Below are 20,674 nucleotides of genomic sequence, written 5' to 3' on the forward strand. Positions count from 1 at the left end.
GAATACTGGAAAGAATATTATAAGATGTGCTAGATGAAAGTCATTTGTTCACCCAGGTACATGACTTAGAGGAAAAAGCTGGATTAACTGCAGAGTCCCATACAGTAGAAGAGAATGGACCCTGATAGGTACTACCTTGAAGAGGGGTGGATATGTGATGGGTCTTCACCTCATCACCTGCAAGGGTAGGAAATACACCCACTTAGTCATGGTCTGTATCTGAGGAGGGGAGTAGCTAATTGTCTCCTGGCCAGAAAAGGTAGAGCTAAGCCATAATAAGTAGACTAGAGGAGCTCAGTTGGGCAGACTGCAGAGGAGACAAGTCTCTCTGGGTGTACTGACACCCACAGCTGGCCTGTGTCAGCTGACTCAGGCTTGTGGGGCTTGGCTGTGGGGCTATAAAATTGCAGTATACACATCTGGGCTCAGGCTGGAGCTTGGGCTCTGGGATCGCGTGAGGTGGGAGGGTCCTAGAGCCCAGACTCCAGCTTGAGCTTGGATGTCTGTAATGCAGTTTTAGAGCACTGCAGCCAAGTCCCATGAGCCTGGGTCAGCTGACACAGGGCAGCTGCAAGTGTTTTACTGCAGTGTAGACAATACCCTGCAGCAGCCTGAAACTCGGGGTTTGGGTAACAGACAGTATATAATGGGGACAGCACAGGATCCTGCAAGGGAAGTCCTGAGATCTAGGATTTTGGAAATAGAAGGAAAAGACTTCAGTAGCTCAAGTAGCAGCAGAATTACCCAGATTCATTTGAATTTATTCTTGATACCCTGGAAGACGTTTGAACTTTGAGTTGGCTGGAGGTTTCAGTCACGGAAGACCTGGAGCCAGAGGCAGACGGCTAGTAGGAGACACAGGAGCTGAGGTTCCTGGCGACATTACAGCTGGATGAAAGGGTGAGTGTGCTCCACCACAGTCGTGGTTACTTCACTAACAGGTGGCACATGAGGTCTCTACCAAGATCCAGTAGCCCACTGGAGATCAAAATAATGTAAAATGTATGGACGGATAATATTTTAGGAGTTGTATCTAAACAGAAAATTATGTTCTCAAGGCTGTTTAACCAGGAGGTGACATGTCTGTCAGGTTCCTTTCAAGCAGGACACTTCTCTCTCAGGTGCATATTGGGCCTTGAATGTCTCACAATGTATGCCTGTTTCCATGCTGAACCAAAATGCTAATCAAGAGATTGTGAAATCTTCAAGACAGGAAATTTACAAGAAGAAATAAACTGTAGGAGGGGATCCTGTTTAGGAGTAAAGACAATGGAGTGTTGGGTAATATCTAGAGAAGGGAAGCAGGCAGCGTGACTTGTCTCATGGAAAAAGGATCAGGACCAAGCCTGGCTTTAAAACACTGGAAGGACTTTGGGTGAGCATTGCTTTATAACAGGGGTGGGCAAACTACGGCCCGTGGGCCGCATCCAGCCCATCAGGCCTTTTAATAAGAACGGCCATACTGGGTCAGACCAAAGGTCTATCAAGCCCAGTATCCTGTCCTCTGACAATGGCCAATGGCAGATGCCCCAAAGGGAATGAACAGACAAGTTATCATCAAATGATCCATGCTCTGTCACCCAATCCCAGCCTCTGACAAACAGAGGCTAGGGACGCCATTCCTGCCCATCCTGGCTAATAGCCATTGATGGACCTATCTTCCAAGAATCTATTTAGCTCCCCTTTGAACACTGTTATAGTATTGGCCTTCACAACACCCTCTGGCAAAGAGTTCTGCAGTTTGACAGTGCGTTGCGTGAAAAAATACTTTCTTGTGTTTGTTTTAAATTTGCTACCTATTATTTTAATTTGGTGGCCCCTTCTTCTTGTATTATGAGAAGGAGTAAATAACACTTCCTTATTTACTTTCTCTATACCACTCATGATTTTATAGACCTCTATCATATCCCCCCTTAGTCGCCTCTTTTCTAAGCTGAAAAGTCCCAGTCTTATAAATCTCTCCTCATACGGAAGCTGTTCCATACCCCCAGTCATCTTTGTTGCCCTTTTCTGAACCTTTTCCAATTCCAATATATTTCCAATATTCCTTTGAGATGGGGCAACCACATCTGCACGCAGTATTCAAGGTGTGGGCGTACCATGGATTTATATAGAGGCAATATATATGATATGATAATCTGGCCCTCAAGCTCCTGCTGGGGAGCTGGGTCAGGGGCTTGCCCCGCTGTGGTGCTCCAGCTGGGGACTGGGGTTGGGGGCTTGCCACGCGGCTCCCGGAAGCAGTGGCATGTCCCCCCTCCAGCTCCTACACGTAGGGGCAACTAGGGGGCTCTCCACACACTGCTCCCGCCGCAAGCAACTCCCATTGGCCAGGAACCATGGGCAATGGGAGCTGTAGGGGTGGCACCTGTGAACAGGGCAGTACACAGAGCTGCATGGCTGGTGCCATGCCTCCGTGTAGGAGCCCTAGGCAGGAATGCCGCTGCTTCTGGGAGCTGCAGGGGTGGCACCTGTGGACAGGGCAGTGCGCAGTCACCTGGCTGCACCTCTGTGTAGGAGCCGGAGAAGGGACATGCCACTGCTTCAGGGAGCTGCTTGAGGTAAGCGCTGCCCGGAGCCTGCACCCCTGAACCCCTCCCCCTTGCCCCAACCCCAGCCCTGATCCCCCTCCTGGACCCCAAACTTCTCATCCTCAGTCCCACCCCTGCACTTCCAGCTGGAGCCTTCAACCTGCGCCCCAGCCCTGATCCCCATCCCGCCCTCTGAACCCCTCGGTCCCAGCCTGGAGCACCCTCCTGCACTCCTCAACCCCAGAGCCTGCACCCCCAGCCAGAGCCCTCAACCCACCCCACACCAACTCCCTGCCTCAGCCCAGAGCCCCCTCCTACCCTCCAAACTGCTTGGTTCCAGCCCAGAGAACCCTCCTGCACCCTAAACCCCTCATCCCCAGCCCTCACCCGCCCCCAGCCCGGGCCCCCCTCCCACACCCTGAACTAGTCATTTCTGGGCCCATCCCAGAGCCCGCAGCCCCAGCTGGAGACCTCACCCCCTCCCACACCCCAACCCCCAATTTTGTGAGCATTCATGGCCTGCAATACAATTTTTATACTCAGATGTTGCCCTTAGGACAAAAACTTTGCCCACCCCTGCTCGATAAGACAGGAAAGTATCTATTTAAGTAGATCTAGGCTCTAGACTGTGTTATTTTATATGTAGCCATGTGTTTCCAATACTACTTCTTGCTTTCACTTGAATCTCTACTCATTGTTAAATAAACTTGTACTTACTTTCACTGTAAACATGTCTAAGTGCTGTGTGTAAAGCCGAGCGCTGATCTGAGATGGGAGTTGGACTGGTAAGCTGGAGAATACAGTTCCTTTGGGAACAGTGGGCTGGGAATCCTGTGAGAGAGCAGGGACTGGACCCTCCAGGGAGATGCTTGGAGGATGCAGGGGTTGGAGCATGCATGCCCTAATTTGCAGAGCCAGGGGTGCTAATGAGGCCTAGAGGGCAAGGCTTGTGTTGCCATGGCATGGCAGGTGGAGCTGTACCATGGCAGATAGTGAAGTCCCTCACAGCCTGGGAAGCATGATGTTCCCTGTCCAGCTGGCCTGTTGGCTGTCCCCCTAAGTCAGGGAGCCCTATTGGGGGGCAAGGGAACCCATCTATTCCCTTATGACCCCCCACCCCAGGACTCCCTAGCTTTGGGGGAGGGCCAGCTAGTTCCCCCTATCCCCCATAGGCTCCCTGTGGGGGTGGGGTTGTCTGGCTCCCCCAATAGGGCTCCCTGTCTTAGGGGGAGGGCTGTCTAGTCGTCGTCCCCTGCTCCCTCACAGGACTCCGTGGCTGAAGGGGGGTCAGCTGGTCCCCCCCGCTCCCCCACAGGGCTCTGTGGCTGGAGGGGGGGTCGCCTGGTCCCCCCGCTCCCCCACAGGGCTCTGTGGCTGGAGGGGGGGTCGCCTGGTCCCCCCGCTCCTCCACAGGGCTCTGTGGCGGATCGCCTGGTCCCCCCCCCCCGCTCCCCCACAGGGCTCTGTGGCGGATCGCCTGGTCCCCCCCCCGCTCCCCCACAGGGCTCCGTGGCTGAAGGAGTGGGGGTCGCCTGGTCCCCCCCCGCTCCCCAACAGGGCCCCGTGGCTGAAGGAGTGGGGGTCGCCTGGTCCCCCCCCGCTCCCCAACAGGGCTCCGTGGCTGAAGGAGGGGGGGTCGCCTGGTCCCCCCCGCTCTCCAACAGGGCTCCGTGGCTGAAGGAGGGGGGGTCCCCTGGTCCGTCCCCCCCACAGGGCCCCGTGGCTGAAGGAAGGGGGGTCGCCTGGTCCCGCCGCTCCCCCACAGGGCCCCGTGGCTGAAAGAGGGGGGGTCGCCTGGTCCCGCCGCTCCCCCACAGGGCTCCGTGGCTGGAGAGGGGGTCTAGTTCCCCACACAGGGCGCCCTGCCGGGTGCCCACGGGTCTGCGACTCCCGGCCCGGAGCCCCCTAGCGGCCGCTCCCGGCGGGCTGCGCCGCGATCCCCGCCGCCGGAGCCGCCCGACCGCGCAGGAAGCGGGGGAGGGCCGAATGCCAGTCCCTGCGAAGCCGAGTTCCTCCGCGCGGCGCTGCTGAAAGATCCCTCCGCGCGGCCCCGAGCCGCCGCTTCGCTGCCGGGCGGGCTCCGGCGCGGGCTCGGGGGGCGATGCGGGAGCCGGGCCCGGCGCTCGGGGCGCTCCTGATGCTGCTGCTGTTGTTGAGCCGCGGGGAGCCGGCGGCGGGTGAGTGCGGGGCGGGGGCTGCCTCCGCTAGGGGGCGCGCTGAGGGGACGGGGCGGCTGCCCTGCCCTGCCCGGGGACGGGGGTCTCTGGTGGTGGGGGCTGAGCCTGTCCCGTGCCGGGCTCCGCGGCGCGGGCGTCTCTCTGCCCTGCCCTCGTGTCCTGGGGTCCCCTCAGCGTGGGGGTCTCCCCAGCGGACTGTCCCTGCTCCAGTGTCTGGGGTTCTCCTCGGTGCGGGGTCTCAGCCTTTCCCCAGTGTCCTGGGGTCCCCTCAGTGTGGGGGGTCAGCCCCATTGCCTTTGGGTCCCTTTGGTGCAGGGGTCTCTAGGGACTATCGCCGCCCGGTGTTTTGTAGCCCCCCTGCTATGGGACGGTCTTTATGGGGGACTCAATCTTGTCCCATTGCTTTGGGGTCTCTTTGGTTTGGGGGTCTCTGGGGAGCTCACTCCTCCCCAATCATCTTGAGCCCCCTGCTTTGTGTCCTTGGAATCTGACCTCTTCTCCTCCCTGCCCCAGGGGTTGCTGCCAGGCCTGGAAACTGTATGATGGGGCTTCACCAACATCCCTGAAACTCCCCAGGCTAGTCCCCGCATCCTGCCTGCGGGGATGCTCACGGAAAGAGGAGAGCACCCACTGCCTCTGCCAGCCCTTCAGACTGGGGGCAGGGAGAAAGACGGCCAGCCTGCCTCCATACAAATAGGGATGTGTTAATGAAACTCTAAAAATCAATAGGGGCAGCTTTGTGTTGGGATGCTAGGCTGGGTCCCTGTAGTGTTTACTTAGCAAACACAACTGCTTAATGCCAGTGCATGAGAGCCAGGCAGCATATCTGACCAGAAACTAAAGTGGAAAAACTCTAGTCTCTTATTTTGGCTAGGGAAGTGCAGAGTAAATAATGAAAGCTCCATTAAAACAATTTAATCCATTGTTAATTTAAGGTGTTCATGGTAGCAACACAGGGAATTAAAATAATCATTTTGACTTTAAGGTGCTCCTTGAAGAAGAGCAGAGTACCACTTGAGGGCCAAAGATAACCAGTTCTGGCGGAGTTTGTCCTGGGAGGTGCTGAGCACCCTCAGTTCTCATTTACTTTAGTGTGTTTAGCGTGTTGTAGTTGTGACACTATTGGGAGTGTAAGCAGGATGAATCACTACCACCTGCTTACAGCATGAGACAACCTTGTCTGTGCCCAATGGGAAAAATTCTCTCAAATCTGCCAACCACTGGGAGGACAAATGCTCCAGGCTTCATGAATCCCACTCTTTCGCTCTAGTGGCTGGTAATTAGCGTGTCCCACCTTGATACGCTCAAGTGCCCAGTTCCTTATCTTCCGGATACCCGCACAATGTACACTATTCCACTGCCTCCATGGAAGCAGTGCCCCCCAGTTCACTAGCTTCACCTCAGTTCAACACTTTCTTTAGTGCAAGGCAAGTCATGTCTATAATAAATCCAGATAGAAGTTTATTTAACAACACTAAGATAAAGATCCAAAATAGATATAAGTAAAAGGATTGGAAACACAAGATTTACATGAAATGCAAATCTCGAGCCTATAATTTTTAACAAGTTCTGTTCCCATCTAATAAGGTATTTCTTCCAAGTGTTCAGTCCTTACAGCACTTGTCCAATCTAGAGAGTTGGGATCTACTTTTCAGGAAACACTCACGCTGGCAGAGTGTTGCCTCTGTAATGGATAATGTCTTGTGCCTTTTCTTTGTCTCTGATACGGTTCCAGACTTTTGTCCCTGTTCAGAATCAGAGTGTTTCATTAACTTCAGCTGAGCCCTGAGGATCCCTTATTCAGTCTCATCTTGGGGTTCTTTTTCCTTTGTAAATGCTCAAGTCTGCATTTGGTCCAGCCTGTAAATACAGGGCTGTGTTAGATCAGGTTGAAAGTTGTTGACTGCTCTCACTCTTGATTGAAGAAAAGGAGTACTTGTGGCACCTTAGAGACTAACCAATTTATTTGAGCATAAGCTTTCATGAGCTACAGCTCACGAAAGCTTATGCTCAAATAAATTGGTTAGTCTCTAAGGTGCCACAAGTACTCCTTTTCTTTTTGCGAATACAAACTAACACGGCTGTTACTCTGAAACTCTTGATTGAGTTAGTTCTGAGACCCACCTCTCCTCAAGTGACATGCTTCATCTCATACAGTTTTGGAACAGAATTGTTCACATTTTACATCTCTCTTAAAATATTTCCCATACAATGCGCAATAACTATGACAATCAGCTAGTTCTTAGTTTTTGGCAGAGACCATGCACAACCCCCTACGACGAATTATCGAGAAGATGGTTAGACACAGGTGTAATATACCTGCCTGGGCATGTCTATGTCACAATAAGGTTAAACCTAAAGTATTTAAGAGCATAGCTTGGTGTACAATACTGTGAATGTTGAACTTGTTAAAGGAAACTCTTGAGTAACAAGACTAGTAATTTCATTTCACTAAGTGTCTTAAACACATAATGAATAAATAATCTGGAAGCCCCTGCTTTTTGAACATATATTGTTTAAAGGAATGATTTAAAGGTTGAGCTTTAGTTTAATTTGGAAACATTGGAAAATCAGTTGAAAATGGTTAGGTTCTCTAAAAATAAGAAAACCTGATAAATTAGCAAAATAAAAACAAAACAACTGAAATGCTGTAATTTCCATTGCTTTCTAAAGGAAAAAACTAGAGCAAAAAGAACTAGGTTTTGAGAAGCACAGTTTCTTCAGTTATTAAATTGAAGGCCCCTATTGAGACAAAAACAACGAGGAGTCCTTGTGGCACCTTAGAGACTAACAAATTTATTTGGGCATAAGCTTTCGTGGGCTAAAACCCACTTCATCAGATGCATGGAGTGAAAAATATAGTAAGCAGTATAAATATTACAGCACATTGAGACAGTAGCTCTAGCTACTTGGAGACACACAGACTTCTTAAAATTACTTTGACTCTTTTTAACTATGTGTTTAGTAAATATTTAAGGTATGAATAATGTGAACAGGTCTGTAGAGCTGAAGATCACACTATTTTTTCATCATTTCACTATTACTTTCTTGAGACTGTTGGGAGAGGTCAGGTTGCACCTGTGTTCTGGTCCAGACGGAGAATATAGCTCACGTTGTCTTGAGAGTGACAGTTGCTGTTGGATTTCATACCTCTCTGAGAAGCAATCTTTTTGGTAGATTAATTTGTTGATGGCCTTCAGTACACTAATCAGTCTTTTGTTCTTTATTATCAATACAACGAATTCTAAATTTCTCATTCGTTTATGCCATCCTCACAGGTTGCCTTACAACAGGGATCAGCAGCCTTTGGCCCGCGGCCCACCAGGGAAAGCCCCTGGTGGGCTGGGCCAGTTTGTTTACCTGCTGCGTCCACAGGTTCGGCCGATCGCAGCTCCCACTGGCCGCGGTTCACCGTCCCAGGCCAATGGTGGCTGCTGGAAGGGTGGCTAGCACATCCCTTGGCCTGTGCTGCTCCCTGCAGCCCCCATTGGCCTGGTTCAGCCAACCAGGGCCAGTGGGAGTTGCAGTTGGCCAAACCTGCAGACACAGCACAGCAGGTAAACAAACCGGCCTGGCCCTTCAGGGGCTTACTCTGACGGGCCACATGCCAAAGGTTGCCGATACCTGCCTTAGAATCATAGAATCGTAGGACTGAAAGGGACCTTGAGAGATCATTTAGTCCAGTCTCCTGCACTCATGGCAGGACTAAGTATTATCTAGACTATCCCTGGTGGGCGTTTGTCTAACCTGCTCTTAAAAATTTCCAATGATGGAGATTTCCACAACCTCCTTAGGCAATTTATTCCAGTGCTTAACAACTCTGACAGGTCAGTTTTTCCCTAATGTCCAACCTAGATCACCCTTACTGCAATTTAAGACCATTGCTCTTGTCAAGTGGGGTCCTGCAGGGCAAAGGTGCTGACTGCCTCTGTTCCTGGGGTGGGGTATGCTCTATCCCTGCTCTGCCCCAGGCCCTGCCCCCACTCCACTCCTTCCCCCAGTCTCTCACCCCCACCTATCTGTTCCTGCCTCTGCCCATTCCTACCCCGTTCTGCCTCCCGCTTCTTCCTGTCCCTGCTCCTCCCCCTCTGCCCCCAGTGCCTCCTGCATACTGCTGAACAGCTGATCATGGCGGAGGGGAGGAGCTGATCAGTGCGGTCTGCTGGCAGGTGAGAGGCGCTGTAGGGGAGGGAGAGGCACTGATCCCAGGGCTGGAGCACCCACTATATTTTCCCCATAGGTGCTCCAGCCCCGGAGCACCCCTGGAGTCAGTGCCTATGCTGCAGGGGTCAGTTCTGGGTCCCGTTCTGTTCAATATCTTCATCAATGATTTTGATAAAGGCATAGAGCGTACACTTATAAAGTTTGAGGACGATACCAAGCTGGGAATGGTTACAAGTGCTTTAGAGGATAGGATTAAAATTCAAGATGATCTGGACAAACTGGAGAAATGGTCTGAAGAAAATAGAATAAAATTCAATAAGGACAAAGGCAAAGTACTCCACTTAGGAAGGAACAATTAATTGCACTCGTACTAAATGGGAAATGACTGTCTAGGAAGGAGTACTGCAGAAAGGAATCAGAGGGTCATGGTGGATCACAAAGCTAGATATGAGTCAACAGTGTAACACTGTTGCAAAAAAGCAAACATCATTCTGGGATGTATTAGCAGGAGCGTTGTAAGCAAGACCTTGTTGTACAGATGACATGACAAAAGAAGTGGACGGAAGAAATTAATACACTGGGGGTGGAAATTGTGCTTGGGGTTTGAGCAGTTGTGGCATGGAAAGCGAGAACTTGAGCAATTTTATGCCACGGTGTGGTGAAGAGTGAAGATTTGCATCTTCACTTTTGGGCCCTGAGTAGTCTGATTAATATAAACTACCCACACCTGAGAGGTTTCAGAGTAACAGCCGTGTTAGTCTGTATTCGCAAAAAGAAAAGGAGTACTTGTGGCACCTTAGAGACTAACCAATTTATTTGAGCATAAGCTTTTGTGAGCTACAGCTCACTTCATCGGATGCATACTGTGGAAAGTGCAGAAGATCTTTTTATACACACAAAGCATGAAAAAATACCTCCCCCCACCCCACTCTCCTGCTGGTAATAGCTTATCTAAAGTGATCACTCTCCTTACAATGTGTATGATAATCAAGTTGGGCCATTTCCAGCACAAATCCAGGTTTTCTCTCCCCCACCCCTCCATTTGTGCTGGAAATGGCCCAACTTGATTATCATACACATTGTAAGGAGAGTGATCACTTTAGATAAGCTATTACCAGCAGGAGAGTGGGGTGGGGGGAGGTATTTTTTCATGCTTTGTGTGTATAAAAAGATCTTCTGCACTTTCCACAGTATGCATCCGATGAAGTGAGCTGTAGCTCACGAAAGCTTATGCTCAAATAAATTGCTTAGTCTCTAAGGTGCCACATGTACTCCTTTTCTTTTTACCCACACCTGGAAACAGTCAACACTTGCCTGCTGGGAGAAATGTTCCATTTACTTTGTGGATAGGATTAGTCTGATTTTGGACTGGGTTATCTTCCTCTATGATGGTAGAGCTATGTTCAGAGGAAAAAATTATTTCCTTAGTATGTTTTGGCCAGTTTTTCTCAGTAGTGATTGGAGAGGTGAGATTACAGCCTTGAAAGGATCAGTGTCCTTGGTTGTAAACCTGTGGTGGATGTTGGGACCATTATTTGCAGAGATAGCTAATGCCTCCTTGTGGGGCTGCAAGATGCTGGCTTTGCTCAAACTAATGATTCTTCCACCTTTGCTTAAGAAACTCTCTTGACACTAAACTTCTCCAACTACTGTTGTCTCTAGACCTCACTGTCTGGAAAAGGTTGAAGAAGGCTGAGGGGAAAAATAACTCTGGCATCATCTGATGTCATCTGACTTTCTAGATTTCTCAGTCAGTTTTAGATCTGGATGTAGTATGCAGACTGAGCTTGCATTATTGGTCGAAGCTCTTCCTAGTGATAGATAAAGGTTAGTTGTTGATGCTGATCTTTCAGTGATACCATTGGTCATAAGATGATATTCACCAGTGTTGGGCAAGAAATACTTTTCCCAGCCTATGAAAAATTTCTAGGTACAAATTTTCCCAACTTGGGCTGAAAAGTCAACATTTCAAAAATGTTCACAAACCGAATATTTGAAATTTTTTTTTGGTTCAGGTCACTTTGATATAAACTGTTTTCTGTGTTTTATTTTTACTATTAAACTTCAAAGTGAAAAGCTATTTTGAACTGAAAAATAATCAGGATTTTTTTGAATATGTCCAAACAAAACGTTTTGACAATTTCAAAATTTAATTTTCAAAAAAATGGAGTAAAAAAATTGTCAAAACTGACCTTTTCCTGCAAATGTTTCGGTTTTGACAAATCAGCTTTTTTGTCAGATTCCCAACCAACTCTAACGTTGACCCACTTGTGGTCCTTGGGAGTGAAGTAATTGGAACTACTGTGGGGAAAGAATGGAGCCACTCAAAAAGTATTTTTGGATGGGTATTTAACTGCCTTGAGGGTTCTTGTGCAAGGAGCCACAAGTTTCTGATGCCAGCCTTTTTGCTTAATGCAGAATGAAATAGATGTTATGATCTGGACTACTCAGCTCTGTCTTTTCATGCAATGCAGGTGGTGTAGTGACTTGCTTTTCCTGCTTGAATGAGTGGCTGAGCTGAAGCGCAATCTATAAAAGATTGAAGTGATGGTAGGTTCTGGGAGATGGAGGTGATGTCAGGAACATCTGCTCTTTCTAGTGAGAGAATATATCTGATGATTGTTACTGATGTTCACAGTTTGGGGGCCTTTTTTGATCAAACAGCTGCAAGTAATAGGCGAACATAGGCATTTTTATTTTTCCTGTGTGGGAGATTGCATCCTTATCTCTTGGATGCAGACCATGCTACAGTTCTCAACACCTTTGTTACTGCTAGATTGAACTGTTGCAATGCATTCTCCATGGGGCTTCTCTGGAAGGCATTTGGAAATTTCTGCTATTGCAGGAGTTAGTGGCCTGCTTACTTAGGAGTGGTGTGCCTAAGTAGTATCCTTGCACTTTTGTGGACTTCATTAGCTATCCATTTATTTCCAGATGCAATTCAAGGTATGATTTAGATTTACAAAACCCTTCATTATTTGAGCCTAGCTACCTTATACCTTTCTCTCATTATGCATCATCTAAGCATTTAATATCCGCTGGAATGCTCTTGCTAACAATCCCAAGACTTGAACTCTTGACATAAGTTTGGAGGGGGCATGGGAAGGCTAAAGAGGTAAGTTATGCTTGTTTTTGGAAGATGGCCTTTGGCTTTTGAATCTCTTTAGTTAGATAAGGAAGTTCTTGTCAACTTAATCAGTTTTGTAGTTTATTTGTGCTGTCTTTAAATCACTAACACTATAAATCAACTGATACTTTTCTTTCATAGACGTTGCATAGGATTGGAACATCCTATTTTCAGAAAAATGTTCATATTGTGAAAGGGAGCAGTACAGTTGTGTCTTGTGAATGGTCTTGCTGAATTTGCTTGTTAAAAGGTGTTGCACTGTAACCTATGTTGTCATAGTTATATTGATCTTGAGAGGCTGGAATTTGGATGTACATTGTTTATCAAGTTATGAGGCAGTGAAAGGAGAACAGTCGAGTTTAGAACACTTGTTTCTTTTGGAATAGGAAATTTTATCTAAAATACCCAGTGGACATAATTTTTAGATGCATGTCACTTCAATCCCTTGTATTTCAAGTTTGTCTTGTTGGCTAGGATTCATGGATCTAAGGAATGTGGGGAGTGATGACCATTAACTTTGAGGCATTGCACACTCCTCCTCAGGGCATGTCACCCAGGCTGGAAAACGGGAGCCTACTTTTCAAAGCATCTATGTTAAAAAGCCCTTTGTAGTTACGTAGTCTTAGTTTCTATGAGCTCATTCAAAGGTCATCGTGCCAACTAGAGTCAAGTCAACATGAGGGCAGCATCTTGTCAAAGCCCCTCTGGAAGGAACAATGACTGTGTCATACTTAACACACAGTCCTCTGAGATCTCCAGAAAAAAATCAAACATTCTATTTGGAAAATACTCTATTTCTAGAGCATATGCCCTCTAAGAGTATAAGGATGAAAATGGAGCTTTGTATCTCGGTAGTATATTAGCTTCTGCTATTTCTTCCATGCGGGATATCTTAGTCCTATATGTGCGACATCACTGGTAGTTGTTATGGAAATAATGCTGATGACAAGCATCAGATTATGCTTTCTGGAAGGGTAGAAACTCTTATAAATCCTTTTTAACATTAGCACTAAAGAATGACAGACAATTTTAGAGAGAACAACATAAGCATAATTATTTCTATATCAAACGTTTTTCAAAGTTTCCATAGAGACGTCAGTTTCTCTTTAGATCTTTAATTGTATTAACTAAAATGTTAGTTACTAAATGAGGGTACTTTATTAAAGCTTTTCTGTTTTAACCAAATACATTGTGTTGTAACTTTGGTTGTTAAGTTTTTAAATAGTGTTTTGGCTTTGTGTATTAGAAGAACTTCTTTCAGTCTGAAAATTATGGGAATGCAGGAAGCAATGGCTGTAAGGATGATACAGCAATAGGACAGGATCTATTGATAAAGAAACCGTAGTCATATAACTCACTCCCTAGTTCATTGTGTATTCTAACTTTACCTTTATAGTTAATTCTTTATAGCTAATAAAGGGTTGCATTCTTAACAAAAGAAACCATTCAGGGAAGCAGTCATCATGATAAAAGCAAATCTTGTCCTAACAGTTCAGTCATGGTATATAAATTCTAAAATATCTAAGGATGACTGCATGATGGAATTGGTATCTGGGTATGGAGTTCCTCACCTCTAGGTCCCTAGTTTCAGTCTGGTCCAGGCAGGACATTTTGTGAAGTTCTACATCTGATGGTAGGAATGGTGTTTTGTTAGGACACGTGTTTTTTGCTGCAGGGGGAAGGGGCTTGGGAGGGGCTCTTTCTGGGGTTTGTCGTTCATACAACTGAGGGAGTGACTGTCTGGGTCCAAATCACATTTCTTCTGATCTGAGTTTTTCATGAGGCATGAGTACTCTGATTAGTAATGAAAAATATCTAATTTGAGCTTAATCATTAAAGTGATGCCATGGGCAGTGACTGAACTGTCTGAATTGGGAACAAAAATTCCTTAATTCCAGTTCTGGAATTTGGGCATTAGTCTCCAGTTCTGCACTTGGGAAGGCAAAAAGATAGGTCTTCACCAGCATCTGATTATCCAGGCTCTGACTGAGAGGAAGGCTGAAGAGGGATTATTGCAGGACCTAAGGTCTTGAGTCTGAGAGCTTGTGGGACAAGCCTTTGCTTCATTAGATGTAGTCAGAGGTTCATCCCTTAGACTCTTGAATCTATGAGGCCTAACCAGGATTTCTGCCTCTGCAAGTTCTTTTCTTTTCTCAGTATGGTTCTTTTAAAGGTCCTTTAGCAATTTTGCCTTTGATGCACTATAGGCAAAGTCCATAGTGTTGTTGCTCTTTTCCTATGAAGTCAAGAATTTTTCTTTAAGAGGCCACCTGAAAATTCTAAATTATCTCTCTTCTCTTTAGAAAGTCTGTGGCATCAGCTCTGTACTGTTCCATCCCTCTGGAGTTCTTTCAACATTTCAGTTGGCAAACCTTTACGTAATCTATTTTAGGCTTTTGTAAAATGTCTACTATCATTGGTAACTGTACATTGGAGAAAGGGCAATTTTCTCTCAACTTCCCATGTTCCTGGGATGCGTGATTGTTCTTTTGCTGTTTTCTTCTTTGTTCTCCCCAGTTTGTCACCCTGGGAAGCTACTGTTACTGCAAGAATGTTGTGACGGGTTCGGTCACAGGGACCCCCTTGAGGCTGTCACCTGATGAGCTGTAATTACCTCTGAGCCTGTTTTCCACTGCCAGCTTGGGACTCCAGAACCCTGCCTTGTTGAGCCAGACACGCTAGTCTGCTGCAACACAGACCCATGTCTGGTCCACGCCCCCAAAGCTACAGACTTTAACCAAAAACTACTCAGCAAGTCACCGATCTCCAGCATCCAGACACCCAGTTCCCAATGGGATCCAAACCCCAAATAAATCTGTTTTACTCTGTATAAAGCTTATACAGGGTAAACTCATAAATTGTCCACCCTCTATAACATTGATAGAGAGATATGCACAACTGTTTGCTCCCCCAGGTATTAATCACTTACTCTGGGTTTACTAATAAACAAAAGGGATTTTATTAAGTATAAAAAGTAGGATTTAAGTTGTTTCAAGTAATAACAGACAGAACAAAATAAGTTACCAAGCAAAATAAAACAAAACACGCAAGTCTAAGCCTAATACATTTTAAGAAACTGAATACAGGTAAATCTCACCCTCAGAGACGTTCCAATAAGCTTCTTTCACAGACCAGACTCCTTCTTCGTCTGGGCCCAATCCTTTCCCCTGCTACAGTTCTTGTTAGTTCCAGCTCAGGTGGTAACTAGAGGATTTCTCATGACTGCAGCCCCCTTTGTTCTGTTCCACCCCCTTTTATAGCTTTGGCACAAGGTGGGAATCTTTTGTGTCTCTGGTTCCCCACCCCTCCTTCTAAATGGAAAAGCACCAGGTTTAAGATGGATTTCAGTACCGGGTAACATGGTCACATGTCCTGTGAGACCCCAAGCCTCCATTCTTTCCGGCCTGGCTCTCACAACACAGGGAGGCTTACAAGTAAACAGAGCCATTTACAACCAGTTGTTCTAGTTAATGAGAGCCATCAAGATCCCAAGCCACCATTAATGGCCCACACGTTGCATAATTACAATAGGACCTCAGAGTAATGCTTCATATTTCTAGTTTTAGATACAAGAATGATACATTGATACAAATAGTATGAACACACTCAGTAGATCAGAAGCTTTGTAATGATACCTTACAAGAGACTTTTTGCATAAAGCATATTCCAGTTACATTATAGTTACACTCATAAGCATATTTCCATAAACATATGGAGTACAACGTCACAAATGCCTTTTTTATCAAAGAGGTAAACCTTGCTTTTTACTTAAACATGGGCAAGGCTGGTCTCTGTCTGATCTCCGCTAATAAGGTGTTCTGCAGCTGTAGTTTTGCTGCTCAACACACTCCAGATGGTAGAAAGTGTTCCTTGCCTCTAATGCAATGAGTGCCTCAGAGCAGTGGGAAATCCAGCAGGGTCCCAGGGCTACCTTGAGGAGCACTGTTCGGATTCCTTGGTTCAAGGAAGAATTGATGTTCTCTCGTGTTCCTCAAATTTCTTACCGCTCTCTGGTAACATTTCTGTCTTTCCCATGTTCCGTTTGAGCCAGCTGCTCTTCACTGACCTTCCTAGTGCTTGGAAAAATTATGGTGATGGCATGGGCTGCATTGATGAAGGAAACTCACAGCTGAATGTCATCAGAGTATTTACACTGGACTCATGGTCTTTCAGTACCTTACTGCAAGGGTGTAGATAGGGTGGGCTCAACTTACGGTGGCTGGACAATGATCTGTCCTCAGGGCAAGCCTGCAGGTTTGGAGACTGAATTTCCACTTTCCTTCATGGTGGGGTGTGTGTCTCCTGTTTGCCCCAGGGTGTAGCCATGGGTGGGTCTGGGAAGGTGGCCAGGGGTTGGGGAGAGAAAGGTGGGTAGAGAGAGGACGGGGAAGGGAAGTGCCCTGGGCTGTGTTGCTGTGCCTGTAGCCAGCTGGGAAATGCCTTCCCCACCATAAATCCCTGCCCTGTTGGAGGGTTGGAGACCAAAGCCCCAGCCAGTCTTCACCTCGCACTTTACTGATAAATGGATGCTGCGCCCCTCCCCGCCAACCCCAATGCCTGTGGGTAGGAATTGTCCATCTGTCCTTGTCCCTGAAGTCAGATAGAGGCTCCTTCCTGCCCTGGCTCTGCATCTTCTCTGCCAGTCGCACTGTGGAGCCCCCCTCAGCCCAGCCAGGCTCGTCGACCAAGGGAGAGTCCTGGGATGGGAAGGGAGCCCTGGGGTATGTCTGTGCTGCAGCTGGGAGCATGCTTCTGCTTACCAGCTGAACTAAACAGACACTCACTAGCTATACTTTAACTAACCACCAAGTACAAACCTACCTGGACTCAGGGCCAGCTATTTTAGCATGCTAGTTCAAGTCCATCTATTGCAGTTGGAAGCATGAACGTGGTGTCGACATACCAATAAAGTCTGGTTACATTCAAGCTGGGGGTTTGATTCCGAGCTTGCATAGATGTAACTGCACTAGCTTTGCTTGGGCCAGTGCCTAAAAACAGACGTGTAGCCAAGGCATCATGAGCAGCAGGCGAGGCTAGCTACCCCAGGTATGTACCCAGTGTCTCAAACGGGCATGGACTTATGGTGACCAGTCCCTCCTACCACTTCCGTGGCTGTATTCTGTTTTATTTTTTTCATTGAGCTAGCATGAGTATGCCTCCGACATACCTCAGGCTCGGATTGGGTGGGCCTCGGTGCTAATTCCAGCCCACCTGTAGCTACACCCCTTCCTTATTGATCAGTCTCATGTAATGTTGGTGTGGGTGCGGGAATAGTATTGCTCTTTGTAAGGACATCCAGATGAACTTGCTGAAGCCTGATAGTGATCAAGGGGATGAACAGTGTAGAGGAAACTTCACTGTGAGATATTGCTCCTGATGTCCATGGGCAGTGGTTTCAACATATCTGAGAACAGTTAGTTTCATGGAGTTTTCTCCAGTGTTGTGGAAGCTTATACCTTGGGAGTGTCTTGTATTGCAAGCTTTTTTTTCCCATGTACAGAATCTCACCATAGTAGCTTTCTCTAGAAATGAGGACTTAGTGCCCTGCTGAGGATCTTTAGTTTATCCTTCTGTTCAAACCACCTATAGTGAAGAAAGTTGCTGGGGCTTTACAAATTTCCATGCAAGGATCTGAGTACTTCTCTTGTCTGATTCATGGTTTCCTCTTGGTCTTAGCTAGATAAGCTGTGGATATATCTAAAGGTGTTAAAACCTTACACCCACAGTAACATAAGAAGCATGGAAGATCAACACAGTGGGAGGAAGTCGCATTCTGCTATGTTAAGTGAGATGAAAAAATTTGAAAATACTGGGCTTGTGGTCTTTTTATTGCTTTAGGGTATAAAAATGCCTGGAATGGCTTCTTAATTAGCATTCTGCTTGTTTTTCCATAGAACTATCAGGAGTATAAAGTCTAATCTTCCTGGTTTTGTTGGAGGATTAGTGGGAGGTCTAGGGGACGTTGTGAGCTCTTAATACCTTATTTGAAGATGTGGAATATTTAACGTTTTGAGTGAATTAATCCTTTTTTAATCACTGAAGTTAAATAAGTCTCTACAGAAGCAAAACAAAGTTTAATCAGTTTGATTTAAAAGGCCTTCCCCTCTTCAAAAACTTTTTATTGTCATTATTAACATACATGAACTTTTCATACAAGTATTAACAAATCTTATCATAACCAATGTCTGCTGCCTTTAAAGACTCATTTGCATTTTGGCAACACCTTACCTGTATTTTGCTTATTCAGATTCCCAAAATGGTAACCAGTAATTATAAAATCGACTTCATCCTGATATAAGGCTATCATTTTCTCATTAAAAGAATTTTCTGTACTTTATTTCTCCATGCCACTACTGTTGGAGGAGCTGTCCTTTTCCAAAAGTGAACTATCTCACCATCTGGCTGCTAGTAATAATTCTGTTTATCGATGGGTCCTTCCCAGAGTCAATACTCTTCTTTGTACTGTAATCTGATAGATTTACCATGGGTTTTGTGGATAGCCTAACTAGTTAACTTAAATTCTATTTCTGTTTTTTTCTCTAAATTTTAGGGCATTCCCACCCTTTATGCAGAGAGGTCCCATTCGTTCATATCTTTTTCAGCATTTGGCTCCTTTTTTATATATTTTCCTTAACTTAAATGGAGTGATGTACCATTGGTAAAATATTTTGTATACACAAATAGATAAGGTATTGATCCTTTCTCCAGATATTTTCCCTTTCTTCCAAAGTGATATTTATTTTAGATGCTCTTTCCATTTTTCTGTAGAGGTAGTCTTATCTTCTAGATCAGAGGTTTTCAACCTTTTTTCATTTGCAGACCCCTAAAAATTTTCAAATGGAGGCATGGACCCCTTTGGAAATCCTAGGCATAGTCTGTGAACAACCAGTTGTCCGTGGACCAAAGGTTGAAAACCACTGTTCTAGATCCATCAGTAATTTTTCCTTATACCATGTGGAGATAACCAGCATTATACCTTTTGTGTTATCCCAGGCCGTTTCAGAGGTCTTTTCCCAAAATCAGTGTTTCTATCCTTGCTAATGGTCTCCTGAAACTTGGGCTTCCTAAATAGAATTTCATGTAATGCCTTAGTAACAAATAAGCCCAGACTGGTATAATAATATTCCCCATGAGTTCTTCAATGGTATTAATATCCATAATTTTATTATAGAATAGCTCTCTGATGGTTGTGTGTACCCTTTTCCCTCCTATTTATTATCTATTGGATTACATAATCCTTGAAATTCTAGATTGTTTCTGATGGCTGTAAGTGGGGACGGCAGGGTCTACCTGTTTATATCAAATTCCGTATCCACAGTTGTCACCATGGGACGTGGATATTTTTCTTTTTGTGTTAGTCTCTATTTCTCAGGTAAAAAATCAATGCACTACATTTATTTTTAAAGTCCTGTTTGATTTCCACCCCATGTTTACTGGGGTCACCATGGTACAACGCTGATAACTTTAATTTAGCTGTTCAATGGTATTTTAATAAATTTGGTACTGCCAGTCTCTCTTCGAGTGGGTCTATAGAGTTTTTTCTTGTTTTTTTCTGGGTAACTTATTGGACCATACAAAGCAGCAGTGTGGCCTGGGACTTAGAAGACCGAGGGTCTATTTTTGTCTCTGCCTGCTGGATGACCTTGGGCAGGTGTCGTCTTCTCTCTGTGCCTTAGTTTCCCTATCTATAAATGTAATAATGTTACTGATCTCCTTTGTGAAGTGCTTAGAGATCTGCTGATGAAAAACACTAGACAAGAGGGAGATATTTATTATCGTTACTCACGTTCTTTTTGGTATCCATATTGGTTAGAGCCTTAAGTGGGAAATTTCATTATGGCATAATTAATTGTAATGGCTGGTATGTATCCAAGACATGTATATTTTTCAGATTGAAATAATGTAAGGAAAAATTCATATGCTGATTGAGGATAGGAGAGAGATTGACTATTAAATATTTTGTTTAGATAACAAACTCAAATACATCTTGTAGCTTTCTCATCATAGATTCTTCTATCTGTGTGTGTGTGTGTGTGTGTGTGTATAATAATTGTATAGCCTGATATATCCCTTAATTCATTAATTTTTCAGAATGTAAGCCATAGGTGGCACTAAAATTGGAAACTATTAGTATCACATTGTCTGCATGCAGCACAATTTTATGTTCTGTTTTATTAATTGTTAACCCCTGTTATGCTGCTATTCTGCCATATACTTTGTGCCAGGAGTTCCATAAAGAAGGAGGATAGCGTTGTCTGGTTCCTGTTTGTAGTTCGAGTTCTTGGGAGTGTACCCTATTAACTTTTGTCCCAGTAGAAGGGGAGTCATATTTATCCATGTCTTCATATTGCTTCCAGAACTCATCCTTGATAACAATGTTTCTAGGAAAGGCCACTCTACTTTATCAAAGGACACCTCAGCATCTAAGGTTAACAGCAGACCTTTATTTGGGTTGTTCCGTTCTGCCTATCATGAATTACTCTTATGACTTGTCTGTTATCACTCAGTTGTATGTTATGGATGAAACCTGTTTGATCAGTGTGTATTAATTGAGGCAGGACTGTTTCTATTCTGGCCAGTCTTTGAAAATATTTTGTACATTAAGAACCAAAATTGGTTTAAATGAATCATGTGTAGTAGTTTGTCTTTGCAGCTTTGTTGTTATTTCTTATACC

The 20,674-nt window shown here is 45.5% G+C and overlaps 1 protein-coding gene across 1 annotated transcript in view; it reads left to right on the forward strand.

Moving 5' to 3' along the window:
- The first annotated feature begins 4,575 nt into the window (after positions 1-4,575).
- NOTCH2 (notch receptor 2) overlaps positions 4,576-20,674 on the forward strand; it is a 131,068-nt gene continuing 114,969 nt past the window's right edge. The window contains exon 1 of the mRNA XM_077823724.1: positions 4,576-4,708. Coding sequence (XP_077679850.1) covers positions 4,633-4,708 — 76 coding nt within the window. The 5' untranslated portion in view covers positions 4,576-4,632. The remainder of the gene's footprint in view (positions 4,709-20,674) is intronic.

The sequence above is a fragment of the Eretmochelys imbricata genome, chromosome 8 (genome assembly GCF_965152235.1).
Source record: "Eretmochelys imbricata isolate rEreImb1 chromosome 8, rEreImb1.hap1, whole genome shotgun sequence".
NCBI classification, from domain to species: domain Eukaryota; kingdom Metazoa; phylum Chordata; order Testudines; family Cheloniidae; genus Eretmochelys; species Eretmochelys imbricata.